Here is a 21,291-nt window from a genome sequence, read left to right on the forward strand (position 1 = left end):
GACGTGTACATTTCCCCAGTGAAAACAATGTACTGAGCAACTGTCAAATTGGCTTCAAACCAAATAACTGTACGGCAGACCACATTCACACTGCATACCTTAATTAACAAACAAACAAATCAAAACAAAGGCAAATTATTCTCATGCTTTGTTGATTTCAAAAAAGCTTTAGACTCAATTTGGCATGAGGGCCTGCTATACACATTTATGTAAGTGGTGTTGGGGGAAAAATATGCAACATTATAAAATCCATGTATGCAAACAACAAGAGTGTGGTTGAAATTGGCAAAATATACACATTTATTTCCACAGGGCTGGGGGGTGAGACAGTGATGCAGCTTAAGCCCCACCATCTTCAACGTATATATCAAAGAATTGGCGAGGGCATTAGAAGGGTCTGCAGCACCCCACCTCACCCTACTAGAATCTGAAGTCAAATTGCCCTTTATGGTTGTGAGGTCTGGGGTCTGCAAAACCAACCAAGAATTCACAAAATGGGACAAACACCAAATTGAGACTCCACATGCAGAATTCTGCAAAAATATACAACGTAAAACACCAAATAATGCATGCAGAGCAGAATTAGGCTGATACCCACTAATTATCAAAATCCAGAATAGAGCTGTTAAATTCTGCATCCACCTAAAATGAAGCAAATTCCTAAACCTTCCATAACAAAGCCATCACCTACAGAGAAATTAACCTGGAGAAGCAAGCTGATCCTGCAGCTCTGTTCACAAACAGACCGCACAGAGCCCCAGGACAGCAACACAAGTAGACCAAATCATGAGAAAACAAAAAGATAATTTTAAAAATGTAAGCAAACTGGAATGCTATTAGGCCTTAAACAGACAGTACACAGTGGCAGAATACCTGACCACCATGACTGACCCAAAATTAAGGAAATCTTTAATGATGTACAGACTCAGTGAGCATAGCCTTGCTATTAAGAATGGACACGGAAGGCAGACCTGGCTCTCAAGAGAAGACGGGCTATGTGCACACTGCCCACAAAAGGAGGTGGAAACTGAGCTGCACTTCCTCCTGCCAAATGTATGACATTAACAGACACATATTTCCCTGAGATTTCTCTACATATTTTCTTCAGATTACACAGACCCACAAAGAATTTGAAAACAAATCCAATTTTGATAAACTCCCATATCTATTGGGTGAAATACCACAGTAAGATTTGTGACCTGTTGCCAAAAGAAAAGCACCATTGAAAATACAACTTATATTTATGTTTATTTATTAAACTATTTGCACGTCATTATAACAATGTATATATCCAGAATATGACATTTGAAATGTCTTTATTCTTTTGGAATATTTTTTGATTGTAATGTTTACTGTACAATTTTTATTGTTTGTTCCACTTTTGTTTATTATCTCTTTCACTTGATTTGACATTGTAAACATATTTCCCCCATGCCAACAATGCCCCTTAAATTTAAATTGAATTTGAGAGTGAGAGAGAGAGAGAGACATTTTGGCCCCTCAAAGGGGGAAAAGGCATACTGGCTCCTGTCCTTCGTGTTTTGTTGGACCATTTGCCATGCTGCCAGAGGTGACAGAGAGCACAAATTAAGGCAGAGCCTACATCTACGTCCTAAATTGTCATGCCTTAGCCATTGGCTTCCTACACCAGCAATATAGTGGCTTGTGAAAGTATTCACCCCTTTGGCATTTTTCCTATTTTGGTGCCTTACAACCTGGAATTAAAATATATTTTTTGGGGTTTGTATCATTTGATTTTCACAACATGCCTATCACTTTGAAGTGGCAAAAAATGTTTTATTGTGCAACAAACAAGGAATAAGATTTTTTTTAATGAAAACTTGAGCATTAATGACTGTTCACCCACCAAGAGTCAATACTTTGTAGAGCCACTTTTTGCAGCAAATACAGCTGCAAGTCTCTTGGGGTATGTCTCTGAGCTTGGCACATCTAGCCGCTGAGACTTTTGCCCATTCTTCAAGGCAAAACTGCCTTACTCCGCTGGTGTACAGCAAGATTTAAGTCGTACCACTGATTCTCAATTATATTGAGGTCTGGGCTTTGACTAGGCCATTCCTAGACATTTAAATTTCCCTTTAAACAACTTGAGTATTGCTTTAGCAGTATGTCCTGCTGGAAGGGGAACATCTGTCCCAGTCTCAAATCTCTGGAACACTGAAACAGGTTTTCCTCAAGGATTTCCCTGTATTTAGCACCATTCATCATTCCTTCAATTCTGACCAGTTTCCCAGTCTTCCCTGCCAACGAAAAACATCACTGTGGAGATGATGTTCTTGGGGTGATGAGAGATGTTGAGTTTGCGCCAGACATAGCATTTTCCTTGATGGCCAAAAAAGCTATATTTGTCACATCGTACCAGAGTACCTTCTTCCATATTTTTGGGGAGTCTCCACATGCCTTTTGGCGAACACAAAATGTGTTTGCTTATTTTTTTATTTTCTGGCCACTCTTCTGGGTTTGTTGTGGTGCCATATTCTTTCAATTTTGTAATAATCGGTGCTCCATTGAATCTTCAAATTTTCTGATATTTTTTATAACCCAACCCTGATCTGTACTCCAAAACTTTGTCCATGACCTGTTTAGAGAACTCCTTGGTATTCATGGTGTCGCTTGCTTGGTGGTGCCCCTTTCTTAGTGGTGTTGCAGACTCTGGGGCCTTTAAGAACAGGTGTATATATACTGAGATCATGTGACAGATCACGTGACACTTAAATAGCACACAGGTTGTCTTGATTTGACTAATTATGTGACTTCTGAAGGTAATTGGTTGCACAAGATCTTATTTAGGGGCTTTATAGCAGAGGGGATGATTACATATGCATGCACCACTTTACCATTTTTAAAAGTTTTGGGACAAAGTTTTTTTTCTTCATTTCACTTCACCAATTTGGGCTATTTTGTATATGTCCATTACATGAAATCCAAATAAAAATCAATTTAAATTGCAGGTTGTAATGCAACAAAATAGGAAAAATGCCAAGGGGGATTAATACTTTTGCAAGGCACTGTACATGAATTGAACTATCATTTTAACATCGTAAAAATAGTCATCTGATAATCTAAACATAGTGTAAAACTGAGGGGTGGAAAACTAAGGGGTTTGAGAAAACACATAAAACCTGTGACCCGTAGATAGAAAATGTGAAATGCAGCATCATATGATGCAAAATGCATCATACAGGGATGATTTCTGTATTTTGAAAGTTATATATCTTGAAAACGTGATTGGTGACAAGCAAAACGTTTTAGGGCTATGTCAACTATGGACTAATGAAACAAATACCAAAACATATATTTTGGGTGGACATTTCCTTTGAAATGAAGTTGTCAACCCTGTTACTTTATTTGGCACTTACTATATTATTTTTTTAGGGGGGAAGGGGGGTTAAGAAGTTCAAGATGTGCTTTTTATGACAGAATGTTAATATTATGTGAAATCAGACAAAGTTACACTTCTCAAAAGGCACCGAATTGGTGGAGCAACCCAGCTTACTCTCTGAGTCCTACAGTGTACTAGCTTGCTACCTTCTGAGCTCCTCCATTGCAGTATTTAAGCCTCGTTCATATTGCTCTCAGCTGAAGCTATGTCACATGAGATGTTGCCTCCTTATAATCCCGGTTTCGGCAATCCAATTATTGCGTTTTCTACAGAGGTTGGTTAAATTTACCACTTTAATCACTGGAATCAATCAATATGGGGCTCTACTGCATGACCAGTAAACGAGGGAGCAGAGCAGCAGCCTCTGTTGAAAATCCTGCAGGAGAGACCCAGGCAGGCTGCTCACAACCATGAATAGAACAAGCCCCAAAGCAGAGGTGAATATCTGCTTCCCAAATGGCACCTTGCTCCTTCGTGTTCTACTTTTGATCAGAGCCGAAAGGGGTCTATAGGGTGAGATTTGTGATTAACTGTAGTATTACAGCATCGTCAGTAAAACAATATGCATGTACTGTAACACACTATTCACACAGGGCATTATTAAAATGGCCCTTCAGAATCTCTTCTTACTGTATAAGCCAGCCCCACATGGTAATACTGTATTTTCATGTCTAAAACAGACTAGAGGGGTCAATTATATGTTTACTGTGCATTTTGTCATGTTATACTGCTGGCATATTCGAATACATACTTCTACTTTGCCCTCAGTGACTGCACTTGTCCATGGTGAGCAATCAAACATTGTCACAATAACAAGCTAAAATTGTACTATTCTCTTAATAGAAACATTTGACGAAATGATTACAATTATTATTCTGACTACATGTTTGTTATTATAGCTTCATGGTGTCAACAAGAGGGGAGCATCTCGCTAATTGTACCTATTGTGAGGAAGAAAGTGTGTAGCATCAAGGGGCTAATACCTGTCTGATACCCTGCAATGCACCAACTCAATATGGATTAATTCTGATCAAATTAAAAAACAGTATTATTCTCATAGCTACTCATGTTGTATATTCCAAACATGTATCTCAGGTATCTAGAATATGTTTTATGTATGACATTAAATCTTGGCATAGTTCCATAGGCTGCTTACCAAATGGCACTTGATTGCCTTTACAGTACACTACTTTGGACCAGGGCAAAAGTAGTGCACTATATAGGGAATATGGTGCCATTTGAGACGTAGTCTCACTGTCTGTCTAAACTACCCCTCAGAAAACCATAAAACCCCTTCAGATAGGGCTGCTTCATCGCTCATGTATATTATCACCTCTCTCTCTGTTAATGTTATAATTTTGTTAACCCGATTTCTGTTTGCATTTTTGGGAGGAAGGCACAGTGATGCCAAAATGTTGGTAAATACCCATTAAATTGCTGGTACTTTATATATGGAGTGTACGACTTTCTTTATTTTAATAGTTTATTGCCTTTTGGGGATTTACAAAATGATAACATTGTGTAAATCCCAAAAAGGCAAACAGAAGTGTACGAATGGGATTTACTAATGTGATCATTTGATTGCACAGTGCATAGGTCTGCATTTTATTGATTAGTGTGTTAAAACTTGGGAAAAATGCACTGAGGCAGAACCGGTAGAGCATTGGTGTCAAACTCATTTTTCCCCAGGGCCCGCATTCAACTCTTCCATAAGGTCCGGAGGGCTGCACAGATTCTTTTAAATACTTCTTCATTGTCAAAATGAGCAATACAGTGCATTCGGATTCACAAGATGGTGCCGACAGAGATGGCAGCTTCGCTTCTAGTCTTTAGAAAACTTTGCAGTATTTAGTTTTTTAGGTATTACTTCATACATTTTTAGCCCAGAAAATCTTAAGTGTTATTACATACATCCAGGAAGAACTATTGGATATCAGAGCGGCGTAAACTTACCAGCACTATGGCCAGGAATACGACTTTCCCAAAGCGGGTCCTTTGTCTGAACCACTCAGACCATTTGAGCTGATTCCAGAGGCTGACCCAAAACAACAACACCAGAGAATAGGTAGAGAGAGCGGTCTTCTGGTCAGACTTCAGAGGCGTGCACAACACCCACCGCTTATGAGTATATTTCTCACTAATGTCCAGTCGCTAGATAACAAGGTAGACAAAATTAGGGTAACGGTTGCTTTCCAGAGAGACATCAGGGATTGTAAACATACTCTGTTTCACGGAAAGATGGCTCTCTCGGGATATTCAGTCGGAGTTGGTAGAGCCACCTGGATTCTTTGTGCGTCGCGCCGACAGGAATTAACAAGGCTACCTAAATTCGATTAGCATATTGACTGTAGCACTCACGCTGGTAAAACACTGGATCACTGCTACTCTAATTTCTACGATGCATACAAGGCCTTCCCACGCACTCCTTTCGGCAAATCTGACCATGACTCCACTTTGCTCCTCCCTTCCTATAGGCAGAAACTCAAACAGGATGTACTCATGCTAAGGACAATTCAACACTGGTCTGACCAATCGAAATCCACCCGTCAAGATTGTTTTAATCACATGGACTGGGACATGTTCCAGGTAGCCTCAGAGAATAATATTGACGTATACACTGATTCGGTGAGTGAGTTTATGGAAGTGTATAGCAGATGGTGTACCTACTGTGACTAATAAACTCTACCCTAACCAGAAACCGTGGATCGATGGCAGCATTCGCGCAAAACTGAAAGCAAGAACCACCGCGTTTAACCATGGAAAGGTGACTGGGAATATGGTCAAATACAAACAGTGTGGTTATTCCCCTCCACAAGGCAATCAAACAAGCGAAATGTCAGTTTAGAGACAATGTGGAGTAGTAATTCATCGACTCAGACACAAGACATATGTTGCAGGGTCTACAGACAGTCACGGACTACAAAAGGAAAAACAGCCAAGTCACGGACACCGATGTCTTGCTTCTTCAGGACAAACTAAACACCTTCTTTGTCCGCTTTGAGGATAATAGAGTGTCACCGACTCGGCCCGCTACCAAAGCCTGTGGGCTCTCCTTCTCCATGGCTGATGTGAGTAAGACATTTAAACGTGTTAACGCTTGCAAGGCTGCCGGCCCAGACGGCTTCTCGAGCCGTGTCCTCAGAGCATGCGCAGACCAGCTGGCTGGTGTGTTTACGGACAATTTCAATCTATCCCTATCCCAGTCTGCTGTCCCCACGTGCTTCAAGATGGCCACCATTATTCCTGCACCCAAGAAGGCAAAGGTAACTGAACTAAATGACTATCGCCGCCCCATAGCACCCACTTCTGTCATCAAATCAAATCAAATGTATTTATATAGCCCTTCGTACATCAGCTGATATCTCAAAGTGCTGTACAGAAATCCAGCCTAAAACCACAAACAGCAAGCAATGCAGGTGTAGAAGCACAGTGGCTAGGAGAAACTCCCAAGAAAGGCCAAAACCTAGGAAGAAACCTAGAGAGGAACCAGGCTATGTGGGGTGGCCAGTCCTCTTCTAGCTGTGCCGGGTGGAGATTATAACAGCACATGGCCAAGATGTTAAAATGTTCATAAATGACCAGCATGGTCAAATAATAATAATCACAGGCAGAACAGTTGAAACTGGAGCAGCAGCACGGCCAGATGGACTGGGGACAGCAAGGAGTCATCATGCCAGGTAGTCCTGAGGCATGGTCCTAGGCCTCAGGTCCTCCGAGAGAGAGAATGAAAGAGAGAAAGAGAGAATTAGAGAGAGCATACTTAAATTCACACAGGACACCGGATAGGACAGGAGAAGTACTCCAGATAAAAACAAACTGACCCTAGCCCCCCGACACATAAACTACTGCAGCATAAATACTGGAGGCTGAGTCATCATGAAGTGCTTTGAGAGGCTCGTCAAGGATCATATCACCTCCCCCTGTTCATTGACTAGAGCTTAGCATTCAACACCATAGTACACTCCAAGCTCATCATTAAGCTTGAGGCCCTGGGTCTCAACCCCGCCCTGTTCAATTGGGTCATGGACTTCCTGATGGGCCGCCCTCAGGTGGTGAAGGTAGGACACAACATCTCCACTTCGCTGATCCTCAACACTTGGTTGCCACAAGGGTGCGTGCTCAGCCCCCTCCTGTACTCACTGTTCACCCATGACTGTGTGACCATGCATGCCTCCAACTCAATAATCAAGTTTGCAGACGTCACAAAAGTAGTAGGCTTGATAACCAACAACGACGAGACAGCCTACAGAGAAGAGTTGAGGGCACTCGGAGTGTGGTGTCAGGAAAACAACCTCTCACTCAACGTCAACGGGCTGTATCACCGGGCTGGTACGGCAATTGCACCGCTCACAATCGCAAGACTCTCCATAGGGTGGTGGGCAAACTACTTGCCCTCCAGGACACCAACCCCACCCGATGTCACAGAAAGGCTAAAATGATCATCAAGGACAACAATCTCCTGAGCCACTGCCTGTTCACCCCACTACCATCCAGAAGGAGAGGTCAGTACAAGTGCATCAAAGCTCGGACCAAGAGACCTGAAAACAGCTTCTATCTCAAGGCCATCCTACTATTAAACAGCCATCACTAACACAGCAAGGATGTTGCCTACATGCCGACTTGAAATCATTGGCCACTTTAATAAATGGATCACTAGTCACTTTAATAATGCCAATCTAACAATGTTTACATATCTTGCATAACTCATCTCATATGTATATATTGTATTTTATACCATCTATTGCATCTCCATATGCCGCTCTGTCATTGCACATCCATATATTTACAAGTATACATTCTTGATTAATTCCTTTACTTAGATTTGTGTGTATTGGGAAGTTGTTGTGGAATTGTTAGATTACATGTTAGATATTGCTGCACTCTCAGATCTAGAAGCACAAGCATTTCGCTACACTTGCAATAACATCTGCTAACCATGTGAATGTGACCAATACAATTTGATTTGGAAAGTATTTACATATTTTGTTATGTTACAACGCTATTCTAAAACTGATTACATCATTTTTTCCACTCAACAATCTACACCCTTTAATGACACAGTGAAAACATTTTTTAAGAAATGTTTGCAAATGTATTAAAAATAAAAACAGAAATACCTTATTTACATATTTACCTTATTTACAAGTATTTACAAGTATTCAGACCCTTTGCTATGAGACTCGAAATTGAGCTCTGGTGCGTCCTGTTTCAATTGATCATCCTTGAGAGGTTTCTACAACTTGATTGGAGTACACCTGTGGTAAACTCAATTTATTGGACATGACTTGGAAAGGCATACTCCTGTCTATATACGGTTCCACAGTTGACAGTGCAAGTCAGAGCAAAAACTGGCCATGAGGTCAAATGAATTTTCCGTAGAACTACAAGACAGGATTGTGTCGATGCACAGATCTGGAGAAGGGTACCAAAAAAGGTCTGCAGCATTGAAGTTCCCCAAGAACACAGTGGCCTCCATCGTTATTAAATTGAAGTAGTTTGGAACCAACAAAACCTTTCCTAGAGCTAACTGCCTGGCCAAACTAAGAAATCGAGGCAGAAAGGCCTTGGTCAGGGAGGTGACCAAGGACCTGATGGTCACTCTGAAAGAGCTACACGGTTCCTTCCAGAAGCACAACTATCTCTGCAGCACTCCACCAATCAGGCCTTTATGGTAGAGTGGCCAGACAGAAGCCACTCCTCAGTAAAAAGCACATAACAGCCCACTTGGAGTTTGGCAAAAGGCACCTAAAGAAACAAGATTCTCTGGTCTCTGATGAAACCAAGATTGAACTCTTTGGCCTGAATGCCAAGCATCACATTTGAAGGAAACCTAGTACCATCACTACAGTAAAGCATGGTGGTGGTGGCAACATCATGCTTTTGGAAGGTTTTTCAGTGGCAGGGACTGGGAGACTAGTCAGGATTGAGGAAAGATGAACGGAGCAAAGTACATAGAGAACCTTGATGAAAACCTGCTTCAGAACACTCAGGACCTCAGCCTGGGGTGAAGGTTCTCCTGCCAACAGGACAACAACCCTAAGTAGACAGCCAAGATAACGTAGGAGTGGCTTTGGGACGAGTCTTTGAATGTCTTTGAGTGGCCCAGCCAGAGCCCGGACTTATTTGAACCCGATCGGAAATCTCTGGAGAGACCTGAAAATAGCTCCCCATCCAACCTGACAGAGCTTGAGAGGATCTGTAGAGAAGAATGGGAGAAACCCCCCAAATTAAGATGTGCCAAGCTTGTACCGTCATATCCAAGAAGACTGACGGCTGTAATCACTGCCAAATGTGCTTCAACAAAGTATTGAGTAAACAGTCTGAATACTTAAATAAAATTATTATTTCAGTTTTTTATAAAATACATTTGCACAATAAATACAATTTTAATCCATTTTAGAATAAGGCTGCAACGTAACAAAATGTGGAAAAAGTCAAGGGGTCTGATTTACTTTCCAAATGCACTATATATAGGGGTGGCAGGTAGCCTAGTGGATAGCGCGTTGGGCCAGTAACCAAAAGGTTGCTAGATTGAATCCCTGAGCTGACAAGGTAAAAAAAATCGGTCATTCAACCCCTGAACAAGGCAGTTAACTCACTGTCCCTAGGCAGTCATTTTAAATAATAATTTGTTCTTAACACTTAACTGACTTGCCTCGTTAAATAACGGTAAAATAAATATAGGAATTTCTAATGCTCCCTGACCGTCTGGCTTTAATTTAGGTGATTATTAGCAAGATGGACACAGTTAAGTAATGGTATAAATGTAGGTCCATTATCATTTCTACAGTTTTGAATTTGGTTTCAATCCTTTTAAAGTGTATAGCTTGTTTTTGTTTGTTCTTTACTCAAACGACCCATGTGCCGGGTGGTATGGGTTGGATAGTTCTTCCTTACAAAATACATTTCACTTATTTTCTAACTGTACTGTACAACAAATCAACAAAAACTATCTTTCTGCAGTGCTTAAAAGCTTTAATCCTCTAGTCTGTTGGGCTCTGGAGTATGTGGCATGTTAAATAAGTGTACTTGCCTGCCTCCTCATTAATAACTGTCTTTGTATAATTGATTATCATTGTTTGCCTAATGGAATTTTTTATTTGTATCATTTAACATTTGGCTTCTAATTAATGTGGGGAATGGGCCTATTATTTTTGGGGTGTTTGTATTTATTTTTCAACTTTAACTGTGCAGTTATGAATCAATTTGCAGGGTCTGAATAAAGGCTGTCACTCCTGGGGTTTCTGTATTGGATAAGCTGGAATGTGTATTAAATAAACTAGAATAAGCTATACTTACTTATTCTAAATGAATCACAATCCAGTCAGTCTCCACTTTGGGACATCAATTGATTTACTTATGGGCAGAGCATTAAAAACTTCACTGTACAGCAGACTTTTACAGAAACAGGTACAATGAGAGGGAGGGGCAGGTAGATAGCTTACGTAGTAGAACATATTTAGCCATTGAAGGGCACAACTCTTAGATTATATGAGGAACATATATGTGTATTGGGCAACACGCAAGCCTCGGCTTGCATGGAGTTGGACTCCATGCAAGTACCTGTGTGGTACCTGTGTGGTAAGAACAAATAACTCTTGTGGGACTTATTGTTGGCTCCTGATTACTCCATTACATCTTGCTTGAGGGAAACATGTGGTCCATGTCGGGTCACATTGGCCATCATTTCTGCGTTAACATTGTTGGTTTGATGTCCTGTACAGGGAAAAAACACTTCCATGCCAACAGGTGTATTGCACGTGTCCAAAGAAAAGCCTTCTGATATGGTGCTACTCTGTGTCCCAAATGGAACCATATATCGTTCATGTAGGGAATAGGGTGCCATTTGGGATGGAACCATAGCAACCGTACATAGAGAAGCTGCACTGTGAAGTGGAGAAAGAACTGGGTCAAGCCAGTTCATATGCCCCCAGGCCTACCTGTCAGACTAAATCAGATTTTGCAGATATGGATATTTTTGTTTTTACTTAAAGGGATACTTCAGTTTTTTTGTTGTTGCAATGAGGTCCTTTATCTACTTCACCAGGGTCAGATATGCCTCTGTGTCCAGTATGAACAAAGTTAGAGGTATTGTAGTTTCGCAAACCAATGCTAATGTAACCGATGTGAAATTGCTAGCTAGTTAGCGGTGCTGCGCACTAATAGCGTTTCAATTGGTGACGTCACTCGCTCGGAGTTCTTGAAATAGTTGTTCCCCTTGCTCTGCAAGGGCCTTGGCTTTTGTGGCGCGATGGGTAACGATCCTTCGAGGGTGACTGTTGTCGATGTGTGCAGAGGGTCCCTGGTCCGAGCCCAGGTAGGGACGAGGTGAGGGACGGAAGCTATACTGTTACACTAACTAGCATTAGCGCAATGACTGGAAGTCTATGAGTATCTGCCAGCAAGCTATCCCTTTAAGGAAAACATGCACATGCTAAAGCAGAGCATTGAGAGCATTATTACACTTATAATGTGAGCATAAAACCATCTTAGAGCAGACACATATAGAAGAAAAGGTACCTGTGTGCTGTATATACCTATTGTTGGGAGTGCAGTCATGTAGATTATATGCACATCCCAAATCCCTAGAGCTGGGGCAAAAAAATATGCTGCTTTGTATATACTGTTTGTGGTTGTAGCAGCACATATCCTACTATGTAGGGTTTTTTTCATTGTATTCTGTAGGTGCAGTCAGTCCCATCGACTCGCTTCATGAACTGTCTTTACTTGAAATTGTTCTCCCCCAGTGGTCTCATTGAATCATTAGCAGTATCATTGTTTGGACTGAACCTGTCCTTTTCCTCTTGTCTTGCAGCTGCACACTGATCTGGATAAGGGCGAGAGCGAGGTGAAGTACACTCTCATGGGAGAAGGGGCCGGCTCCATTTTCACCATTGACGCAACGACCGGGGACATCCATGCCTTAAGAAGCCTTGACAGGGAGGTGAAGCCTTATTACACCCTCCGCGCGCAGGCTGTCGATATCGACACCAACAGGCCCCTGGAGCCCGAATCAGAGTTTGTAATCAAGGTCCAGGACATCAACGACAATGAGCCAAAGTTTCTAGAAGGGCCATACACAGCCAGTGTCCCTGAGATGTCACCTGTAGGTAAGAAGAAATATCACCAAAGACTTTGTTGGTCCCATGCTTCTACATCTGCATTGCTTGCTGTTTGGGGTTTTAGGCTGGGTTGCTGTATAGCACTTTCTGACATCGGCTGATGTAAAAAAAGGGCTTTATAAATACATTTGATTGATTGATCGTGCTCTACTTTTGACCAGAGAAAAGTACAGCACTATGTAAGGAATAGGGTGCAATTTGGAATGTAGACATAATATCACAAAATGCTTCAATTACCTGCAATCTTGACATAACAAAATAGATGCATTCCTCAGAATTTAAAAACTATCACATAGAGTTTTAGATCGAGACAGAGTATGAAAATATATTATAAGAAAGGGAGTTTTATAGCCACAGGTAGAACAAGAGGGAAGAAAACAGATCCGCAGATTTGGACTATTCAGCAAGCGAGCCAGTTATGCCCAAAGTGCATGAGTACATTGCCGATCGAGGCTCGTCTTTATGCTCTCTACATAAGGAAGGGAGCTCAAGGTAATTCACTCAGATTGGCTCACCTTCTTCTGAATAGCAATGGAGCCCTGGTGAAGAGAAAAGCATATTAGATATCTCCAAACGCTGAATGGAGCAAGGTACAGTCAGTGTACAATGTAATGTTTCAAATCACCATGATCCCTTCTTCTCTTCTCTTCTCTACTCCATGTAGGTAAACAGAGCTGGAAGGCAGTCTGTGTGTTGTGTGTGTGTGTTTTTTTGTTTGTGTGTGTGTGTGTGTGTGTGTGTGTGTGTGTGTGTGTGTGTGTGTGTGTGTGTGTGTGTGTGTGTGTGTGTGTGTGTGTGTGTGGGGTGGGGCTGGCGGGTGGATGGGTGGATGTTTGTTCCGAATCAGGGGCAGGAATGTAGGACCTGCTGGCGAAAAGACTGTTTCCTTTAAATGAGGGATTGAGCAGGAGGGCTATATGCTTTGGGAATGATGATTATTTTCAGATGATTCTGCAGTGTGTGTGTGTGTGTGTGTGTGTGTGTGTGTGTGTGTGTGTGTGTGTTAAATGGTTCAATACGGCATTGATGGAGTGTGTACCTGAGAAAAATATGAATCACTTCTAATTACATTAATAAAATGTATGGAACTGATAACCCTTCCTTGGGCAAATGGGTGTGGATTCAAAAGACCAATTTTGATGAGTACTGTATTTTTTTTTCAAGGAACTGGAATGAGCCAAGTTAAAAGTGGTGTTATAAGGTCACAAGGCGAGACCCAAATGCAGACACAGGAGGGCAGATGGTTGAGCTCCGATATTTATTATGACAAAAGGGGTAGGAAAAAGGCAGGTCGGGTACAGGTGAGAGTTCATAAACCAGGTCAGAGTCCAAACAGTACCAGGCGATAGGCAGGCTTGTGTCAGGACAGGCAGGGGTTCAGACAGGTGGGCTCAGAGTCAGGACAGGCAAGGGTCTAAACCAGGAGGGCAAGAAAAGAGAGACTGGGAAAGCAGGAGCTGAGAAACAAAAACGCTGATTGACTTGACAAACAAGACGAACTGGCACAGAGAGACAGGAAACACAGGGATAAATACTCAGGGGAAAATAAGCGACACCTGGAGGGGGTGGAGACGAGCACAAGGACAGGTGAAACAGATCAGGACGTGACAGGTGCATAGTTTGTTTAGCTATTATTAATCCATTTTAAATAATGCACTTGTATTTAAAAGCTTTATGGAACTGGAGCTGTTTATAAAAGGATTGTATCACTAAAAAGCATAAGCAAAAGCATTTAATACAGTACGTACTGATAAACCAGTACAAAGTAAGTACCTATAGTAGTTAAAGTGTAAATGACCAGCATCTCAGCTCCATTATACCCGGGTGCATGGTGCAGTGCTTTGTTAGGAAGGATTAACACTCTAATCTCTCTCACCTAATGTTTTCATACAATTGTTATCATCTGCTCATAGCGCAAATCCTGTTTAATGGAGCCTTGCTAAAACCAACTAAGAGATTAACATGTGTCAATGGCCATTTGTGGATGTAGCTTCCCTTGGATGTCCACCTAGCATACTGTACAGTACCAGCCTGTACACATGGACTAAAAAAGACATATCTCATTTAGCCACAGTAGTGATTTCATTGAGCTTGTAGATAGAATCATTTCCAATTGGATTGAATTGTAGATATACATGCTTCTGTAGAGTCAGTGGATTAATGCAATGCTGTTTTAGATTCAAGCTACAGTTATTAACTCTGTTCCTGGTACTGCAGGAAGTTTGGAAGGCTGCCATCTTGTTTCCAATTCCTGCTCTGAATGGCTCTTTGTTTCCTTAATGCTTGCGATATCTAATGAATGAGTATCTTTTGGCTAAACATCCACTTGCATAGTTCGGCAAATGTATATTTCACATAGTTAATAATTCAACGTTCCAATATTGCACATTTATCTTCTATCGTATCCTCTTCACACTTTAGCCTCTGTGGCTCTGTCCCAAATGGCTCCCTATTCCCTACATAGGGCATTACTTTTGACCTGAGGCCTGGTCAAAATTAGTGCACATTTTAGGGAATAGAATGCCATTTGTGATGCATTCATGGTGGCACAAGTCGCTAAAGCCATATGGAAATAAACCTTACAAAATGACTCCATCTGAATGATGCAAATGTATGTGTTTGTTTCACAGGGACTTATGTGATGCAGGTGACAGCCACAGATGCAGATGACCCTACCTATGGAAACAGTGCCAGAGTGGTCTACAGCATCCTCCATGGCCAGCCATACTTCTCTGTGGATCCCAAGACTGGTAAATAAGATGGGCAACATCAGTCAAAAATGTATCTTATTTGATACTTTTTGTCAATGTTGAATGCTGTTATGTTTATAGATCGTTTGAAATAACAAAAAGGCGGGATACCTGTCTGTCTAAACAATGACAATTTTTTACTTATGTAGTGACGTGGCCCTTTCTGGGTGTAGATCGTGGCTTCCCCCTCTCTCCTACACCCAGGTTCTGTTATCTTCGGTTGTGAATTCCTGGCGGAGACTCTCGCCCCCTGGCCATGCAGAAAGAGAGAGTATGGAGAGAGAACAAGTGATTTCACTTGGCCGAACTCCTAAATCCCCAAAATGGGAGAATTAAACTATATGTCCAGTTGTGAGAATGTGGGAATGGTCCGTGGATACTTAAGGTATGGTATGATGAGTGGGTCTCATTTGGTGACCTCATGGAGGACAGGAAACACGTATAACTATATCTCTGAATGTGTACATTTCTCAATTGTGGGGTTTGCATCTAATTATTGTATAAAATGAACGAGTAATATGAAACTATTTGTAAAATTATGTCATGTGAATGTTAACCTTCAGAATGAGACAATTGTATTCCCTGTAAAGTTTAACTAAGTCATTGGCCCCCGTGAGTCCAGACATGATCAGGCGTCATGGAACCGCCCTTTTCTAGTGTTACGAATAAAACACCCTCCTGAGGAAATCCTCTTAAGACTAACAAACCCCCAGCATGAGCTGTGGTTGCAATGGTTGAGTACCTAGACTAGAAAACCATACCACGTGGCGCATTGGCGACATGGGTGGAAACGGTTAAACTCTGAGACTATCGATACCTACAGAATAAGAGCAAATCTTAGATACTAATTACTAGTCTGCAGTTGGAAATTATATAAACCTGGGATGCGAATACCGACAACCGCCGAAACATCTACTCTAAGAACATTGGACGCCTTACGGATCCATTACAACAGACACTGTCAGGAGCCGCCGATAGAGCTACCACCATGAGTAACCAAAGTCTCTCTGATGAACTGACTCTCCAGCAGACGGACCGACGATTCCATCAGAGAAGACAACAACGACATGTGGGCATAGATATATTGATTGCAATTACTCCCGAATGAGCGAGGGTTCATGTGCAAAGGATTAGCATTTCAATTAATATAACTTTCCACTGTGTGTAGTGATCCATTTAGTCTTTCCCGCTACTTTATCGGTCCACACCCCCTTTTCTTTGTATACCAAGCCGTCATATTGGTTCAGCCCACTAAGGGATCTTCCCTATCATTGTTAGTAACCAATACCTACTGTTTGTTTGTTATGCATTTCTGTGATCATTTAGTTAGTTAGTTAGTTAGTTAGTAAATAAATTATTAAGCAAATTGGTGTATGGATGACTCATAGTTTAGCCTGGGTTCGTGCAAATAACCAACCATTTACAACGTTTGGAAGGAGACTGACTTAAGGTAAAGAATAATTAATTAATAGAAGACAAATTGATCAGATATTAAAATATCTGAGGAGTTGTATTCTTAAAAATATTACTTTGTAATCTGTAGATTTTCCGTGTGTCACGGCTTTCGTCTGTAGAAGGACAGGCGGACCAAAATGCAGGGTGGTTGTTATTCATTGTACTTTAATAAAGAAAACTGTACACGAATAAACTAAAAAAACATCAAATGTGCGAATACCTAAAACAGTCCTATCTGGTGCAAAACACAGAGACAGGAACAATCACCCACAATGAAAACCAGGCTACCTAAATATGGTTCCCAATCAGAGACAACGACTAACACCTGCCTCTGATTGAGAACCATATCAGGCCAGACATAGAAATAGACAAACAAGACATCCAACATAGAATGCCCACTCAGATCACACCCTGACCAACCAAAACATAGAGACATACAAAGTAAACTATGGTCAGGGTGTGACAGTACCCCCCCCCCAAAGGTACGGACTCCGGCCGCAAAACCTGAACCTATCGGGGAGGGTCTGGGTGGGCATCTATCCGCGGTGGCGGCTCTGGTGCTGGACGTGGCCCCCACTTCACCGTAGTCTTTCCCCACCGAGCTGCCACCTTCAGTGACCTCCTAGCCACGGCAACCCTACTAAATAACACGGGACAGAGGGGCAGCTCGGGACAGAGGGGCAGCTCGGGACAGAGGGGCTCTTCAAACTCCGGCAGCAGCGCCGTACAGGCGGGAGACTCCGGCAGCAGCGCCGTACAGGCGGGAGACTCCGGCAGCAGCGCCGGACAGGCGGGAGACTCCGGCAGCACAGGAGAGGAGGAAGGCTCTGGCAGATCCTGGCTGGCTGGCGGATCTGGAATAGTCTGGCGGTTCCCGGCAGAGTCTGGCTGAGTGGAGGATCCGGAAGAGTCTGGTTGACTGACAGATCTGGAAGAGTCTGGTTGACTGGCAGATCTGGAAGAGTCTGGTTGACTGGCAGATCTGGAAGAGTCTGGTTGACTGGCAGATCTGGAAGAGTCTGGCTGACTGTCGGATCCTGGCAGACTGACGGTCTGGCTGCTCCATGCTGACTGGCAGCTCTGGCTGCTCCATGCTGACTGGCGGTTCTGGCTGCTCCATGCTGACTGGCGGCTCTGGCTGATCCATGCAGACTGGCAGCTCTGGCGGCTTCTTGCAGACTGACAGCTCTGGCTGCTCCATGCAGACTGGCAGCTCTGGCAGCTCCTTGCAGACTGGCAGCTCCTTGCAGACTGGCAGCTCCTTGCAGACTGGCAGCTCCTTGCAGACTGGTATCTCTGGCTGCTCCATGCAGACTGACAGCTCTGGCTGCTCCATGCAGACTGGCATCTCTGGCTGCTCCATGCAGACTGGCAGCTCTGGCTGCTCCTTGCAGACTGGCAGCTCCATGCAGACTGACAGCTCTGGCTGCTCCATGCAGGCTGGCAGCTCTGGCTGCGCTAAACAGGCAGGAGACTCCGGCAACGCTGTGGAGGCGGAAGGCTCTGGCAGCGCTAAACAGACGGAAGACTCCAGCAGCGCAGGAGAGGAGGAAGGCTCTGCGCCGTGCTGCCTCCTCATACCTGCGCCTCTCTGCTTTCTCCGCCTCCAGTTCTTCTTTGGGGTGGCGATATTCTCCAGGCTGAGACCAGGATCCTTCTCCGTCCAGTTCATCCTCCCATGTCCATTCCTTGTCTTGCTGCACCTTGGGGAGGCTACACTCCCCTGGTTTAGCCCAGGGTCCTCTCCCGTCGAGGATTTCCTCCAAAGTCCAGAAAGTCTTGTCACGCTGCTCCTGCTGCTGCTGTTGCCTGTTACCACGCCGCTTGGTCCTGTTGTGTTGTGTGATTCTGTCACGGCTTTCATCTGTAGAAGGAGAGGCGGACCAAAATGCAGCGTGGTTGTTATTCATTGTACTTTAATAAAGAAAACTGTACACGAATAAACTAACAAAACAACAAACGTGCGAAAACCTAAAACAGTCCTATCTTGTGCAAAACACAGAGACAGGAACAATCACCCACAAACACACAGTGAAACCCAGGCTACCTAAATATGGTTCCCAATCAGAGACAATGACTAACACCTGCCTCTGATTGAGAACCATATCAGGCCAGACATATAAATAGACAAACAAGACATCCAACATAGAATGCCCACTCAGATCACACCCTGACCAACCAAAACATAGAAACATACAAAGTAAACTATGGTCAGGGTGTGACAACGTGGTTCCCCGACTTCCTAGTTAATACAGTTGCATGATTAGTTTAATCATGTAATAATAATTACAGAGAATTTATTAGATAAAATAACAGTCTTCGCCTTTAATGATACTAAAGACACAACACTTCATAAAATAAGAATGCCAAGTTCTGTAGTTGTGAAAGTGTAATAGACGTGCAGATATTCTAACTTTTTAACATTATTATGGACAAGGTGCTGTCTTCAACTTAATTACACATTATTGATCCGAATAAACAAATGAGCGAAATATCTTGATTTGATTACAGGGCAATAGATTAGAAACAGTGACATGCTATAACTTCCATTTCTTTACTGTGGACTGATAAAGTTCTCTATCATTGCTATACTTCTTTGCAAAAGCAGGGAAAACAATCAATAATAGCGCCTACAAATTACTTTTCACATACCTCAATACTAGAAAATTGGGATTAGGCCGGTTAGTGTATGGCAGCAGTTAAATTCTGTAGCTAGTATAGTCATATAATTAAATGTGTGCAGTGCTCACAGCTTTGTCCTCTGTAAAAGTGTAAATTTAATCTAGAAAAGGGCATTTCCTGAAGAAAATGTGTGTGCTTGCTTGTCTTGAAGGAATTATGGTGTGAAATAGTAGTGGTAGTGACTGCAAACATAATGGTAGTGGGTCTAGATCTATGCCAGTGTCAAGGGATCAGCACCTCTTTGACCCTGCCCATCATGCGTGTCCAGGAGCCAACTGGGGCCAGCGAGCATCAGTCTTATAATAGACAGCTAACTGTAAAGAACCCTACAACACACTAACCCATATGTATTTGCTGTAGTCTACTGTTCGATACAGTATCTACTTCTATTAAAGTGTCAAAGTCAAATTGTCTGTGTTATAATTTAGATGTGTATTATGTATTTTAATCTGAAAGCAATTGAAATAAAAAATGTATGTATGTCACTGGAGAAAAACAGTATCCTCAAGATTCTTGGTTGAACTGTCTGTTATTGTCCAAAAAGTTTTTGAATCTCCCGCTTTTAACGCCCCTTCTCCAAAATAGCAGATTTAATCAGCACACTGATGTGGTCCACATTCATATTGGTTTCATAAACTGAAACGACCGGTAGCCGGGTCAAGTCTTTTAAAGAATGTCACTTTTGCTTCTTCCAATACTTTGCTCTGGAATGCTCTCTTTCTCAAAAGCTCTCTCTTTGTTGTTTCATAAGAACTTGTTTACTTTTCAACATCTGATTAGCAGGGGGGGGTGTGTTTGAGATGTTTTTATCCCACTCCGGGTGGAACAAGGAACTACTGTATGTAATAAAATACTTGTAAAAAATTCTCAAGAAAAATATATATCGCTATTACTAGTCTTAGACTTTTCGCTTTAAAATAGCTGCATCCCGGTGAGGGGCATTATAAACAGTGAGGGTTTTATAGCAGCAAGGTTTGGAGTGATGGGATGCAGCTGGGTTCATTAAAAGTTGTTTTTTTTTGTGAAAATGTTTACTTTACTTTAGCAGTCAAAGGTTAAACACAGCTGAGCTGCATCTGTTTTCTGTCCTCCCTCCTCCGTCCTTTCGATTCCTCTCAGCCCTCAGTTGGAACAGGATGGAAACCGATTATTATTGGTCATTTTTTGTCTTCTGAGTGGACATAGACATATTTCTGCTCTCGGTTTCACATGGCCATATTTTTATCCCCTGATATTGTTAGTCATTGTTTGTCTTCTGAGTGAACCTAGACATATTTCTGCTCTCGGTTTCACATGGCCATATTCTTATCCCGATATTGGAAATCCTTAGGGCCTGCAGCGATACTCAATCAGATAAGTGGTTATGTGGTGTGAAAGTCTGTTTTTGTGTGTGTGTGTCTATCGCCGTGGTTGCCGAGGAAGTTAGCTGGAGTGTGAAGAGAAACAGTGTCCCTGCAATCCCATGAGCCACTTCAGAATGTTAATGCAGGCATTATGGTGTGGAACTGGCGGGCTGAAGGGTTCATGGTTTACTACCAGCTCTCTCAAACTCCTGATCGACAGCAAATACTGAAACTCTCCTTTTTTCTCCTCATATGCCACTTGGCTTTTTATATCTGAGCTCTGAGAAAATGATGCAATGGGGTTCTAAAAAAAAATGTCCAGGTCAAGCTGTTGACCCTGTTAGATTGAAGGAGATCCTTTGTATGACACACATGTCATGAAGACTGCTCTTCCCTCCAGAGTCCATTGCTCCAAAGGACCATGGGACGTCTCATTTGGCCTTCATACCATGATGCATTTGGCTGATCCAGAGCGGTAGACCCTTAAATGCTTTCAGCAAGTACATCAAATAATAACAAGTATGTTGGATTTCAGTAGT

General features: G+C 42.4%; 1 protein-coding gene across 4 annotated transcripts in view; it reads left to right on the plus strand.

The window, feature by feature from the left end:
• LOC135518574 (cadherin-12-like) overlaps nucleotides 1-21,291 on the plus strand; it is a 126,157-nt gene that overhangs the window by 40,838 nt on the left and 64,028 nt on the right. For 3 of the 4 annotated variants that reach the window (XM_064943741.1, XM_064943742.1, XM_064943740.1), the window contains exons 2-3: nucleotides 12,216-12,510; nucleotides 15,153-15,272. In XM_064943741.1, the coding sequence (XP_064799813.1) occupies nucleotides 12,216-12,510; nucleotides 15,153-15,272 (415 nt within the window). The remainder of the gene's footprint in view (nucleotides 1-12,215; nucleotides 12,511-15,152; nucleotides 15,273-21,291) is intronic. The other variant, XM_064943743.1, reaches the window with a different exon arrangement.

This window comes from Oncorhynchus masou, chromosome 28, assembly GCF_036934945.1.
Source record: "Oncorhynchus masou masou isolate Uvic2021 chromosome 28, UVic_Omas_1.1, whole genome shotgun sequence".
Taxonomy (NCBI): domain Eukaryota; kingdom Metazoa; phylum Chordata; class Actinopteri; order Salmoniformes; family Salmonidae; genus Oncorhynchus; species Oncorhynchus masou.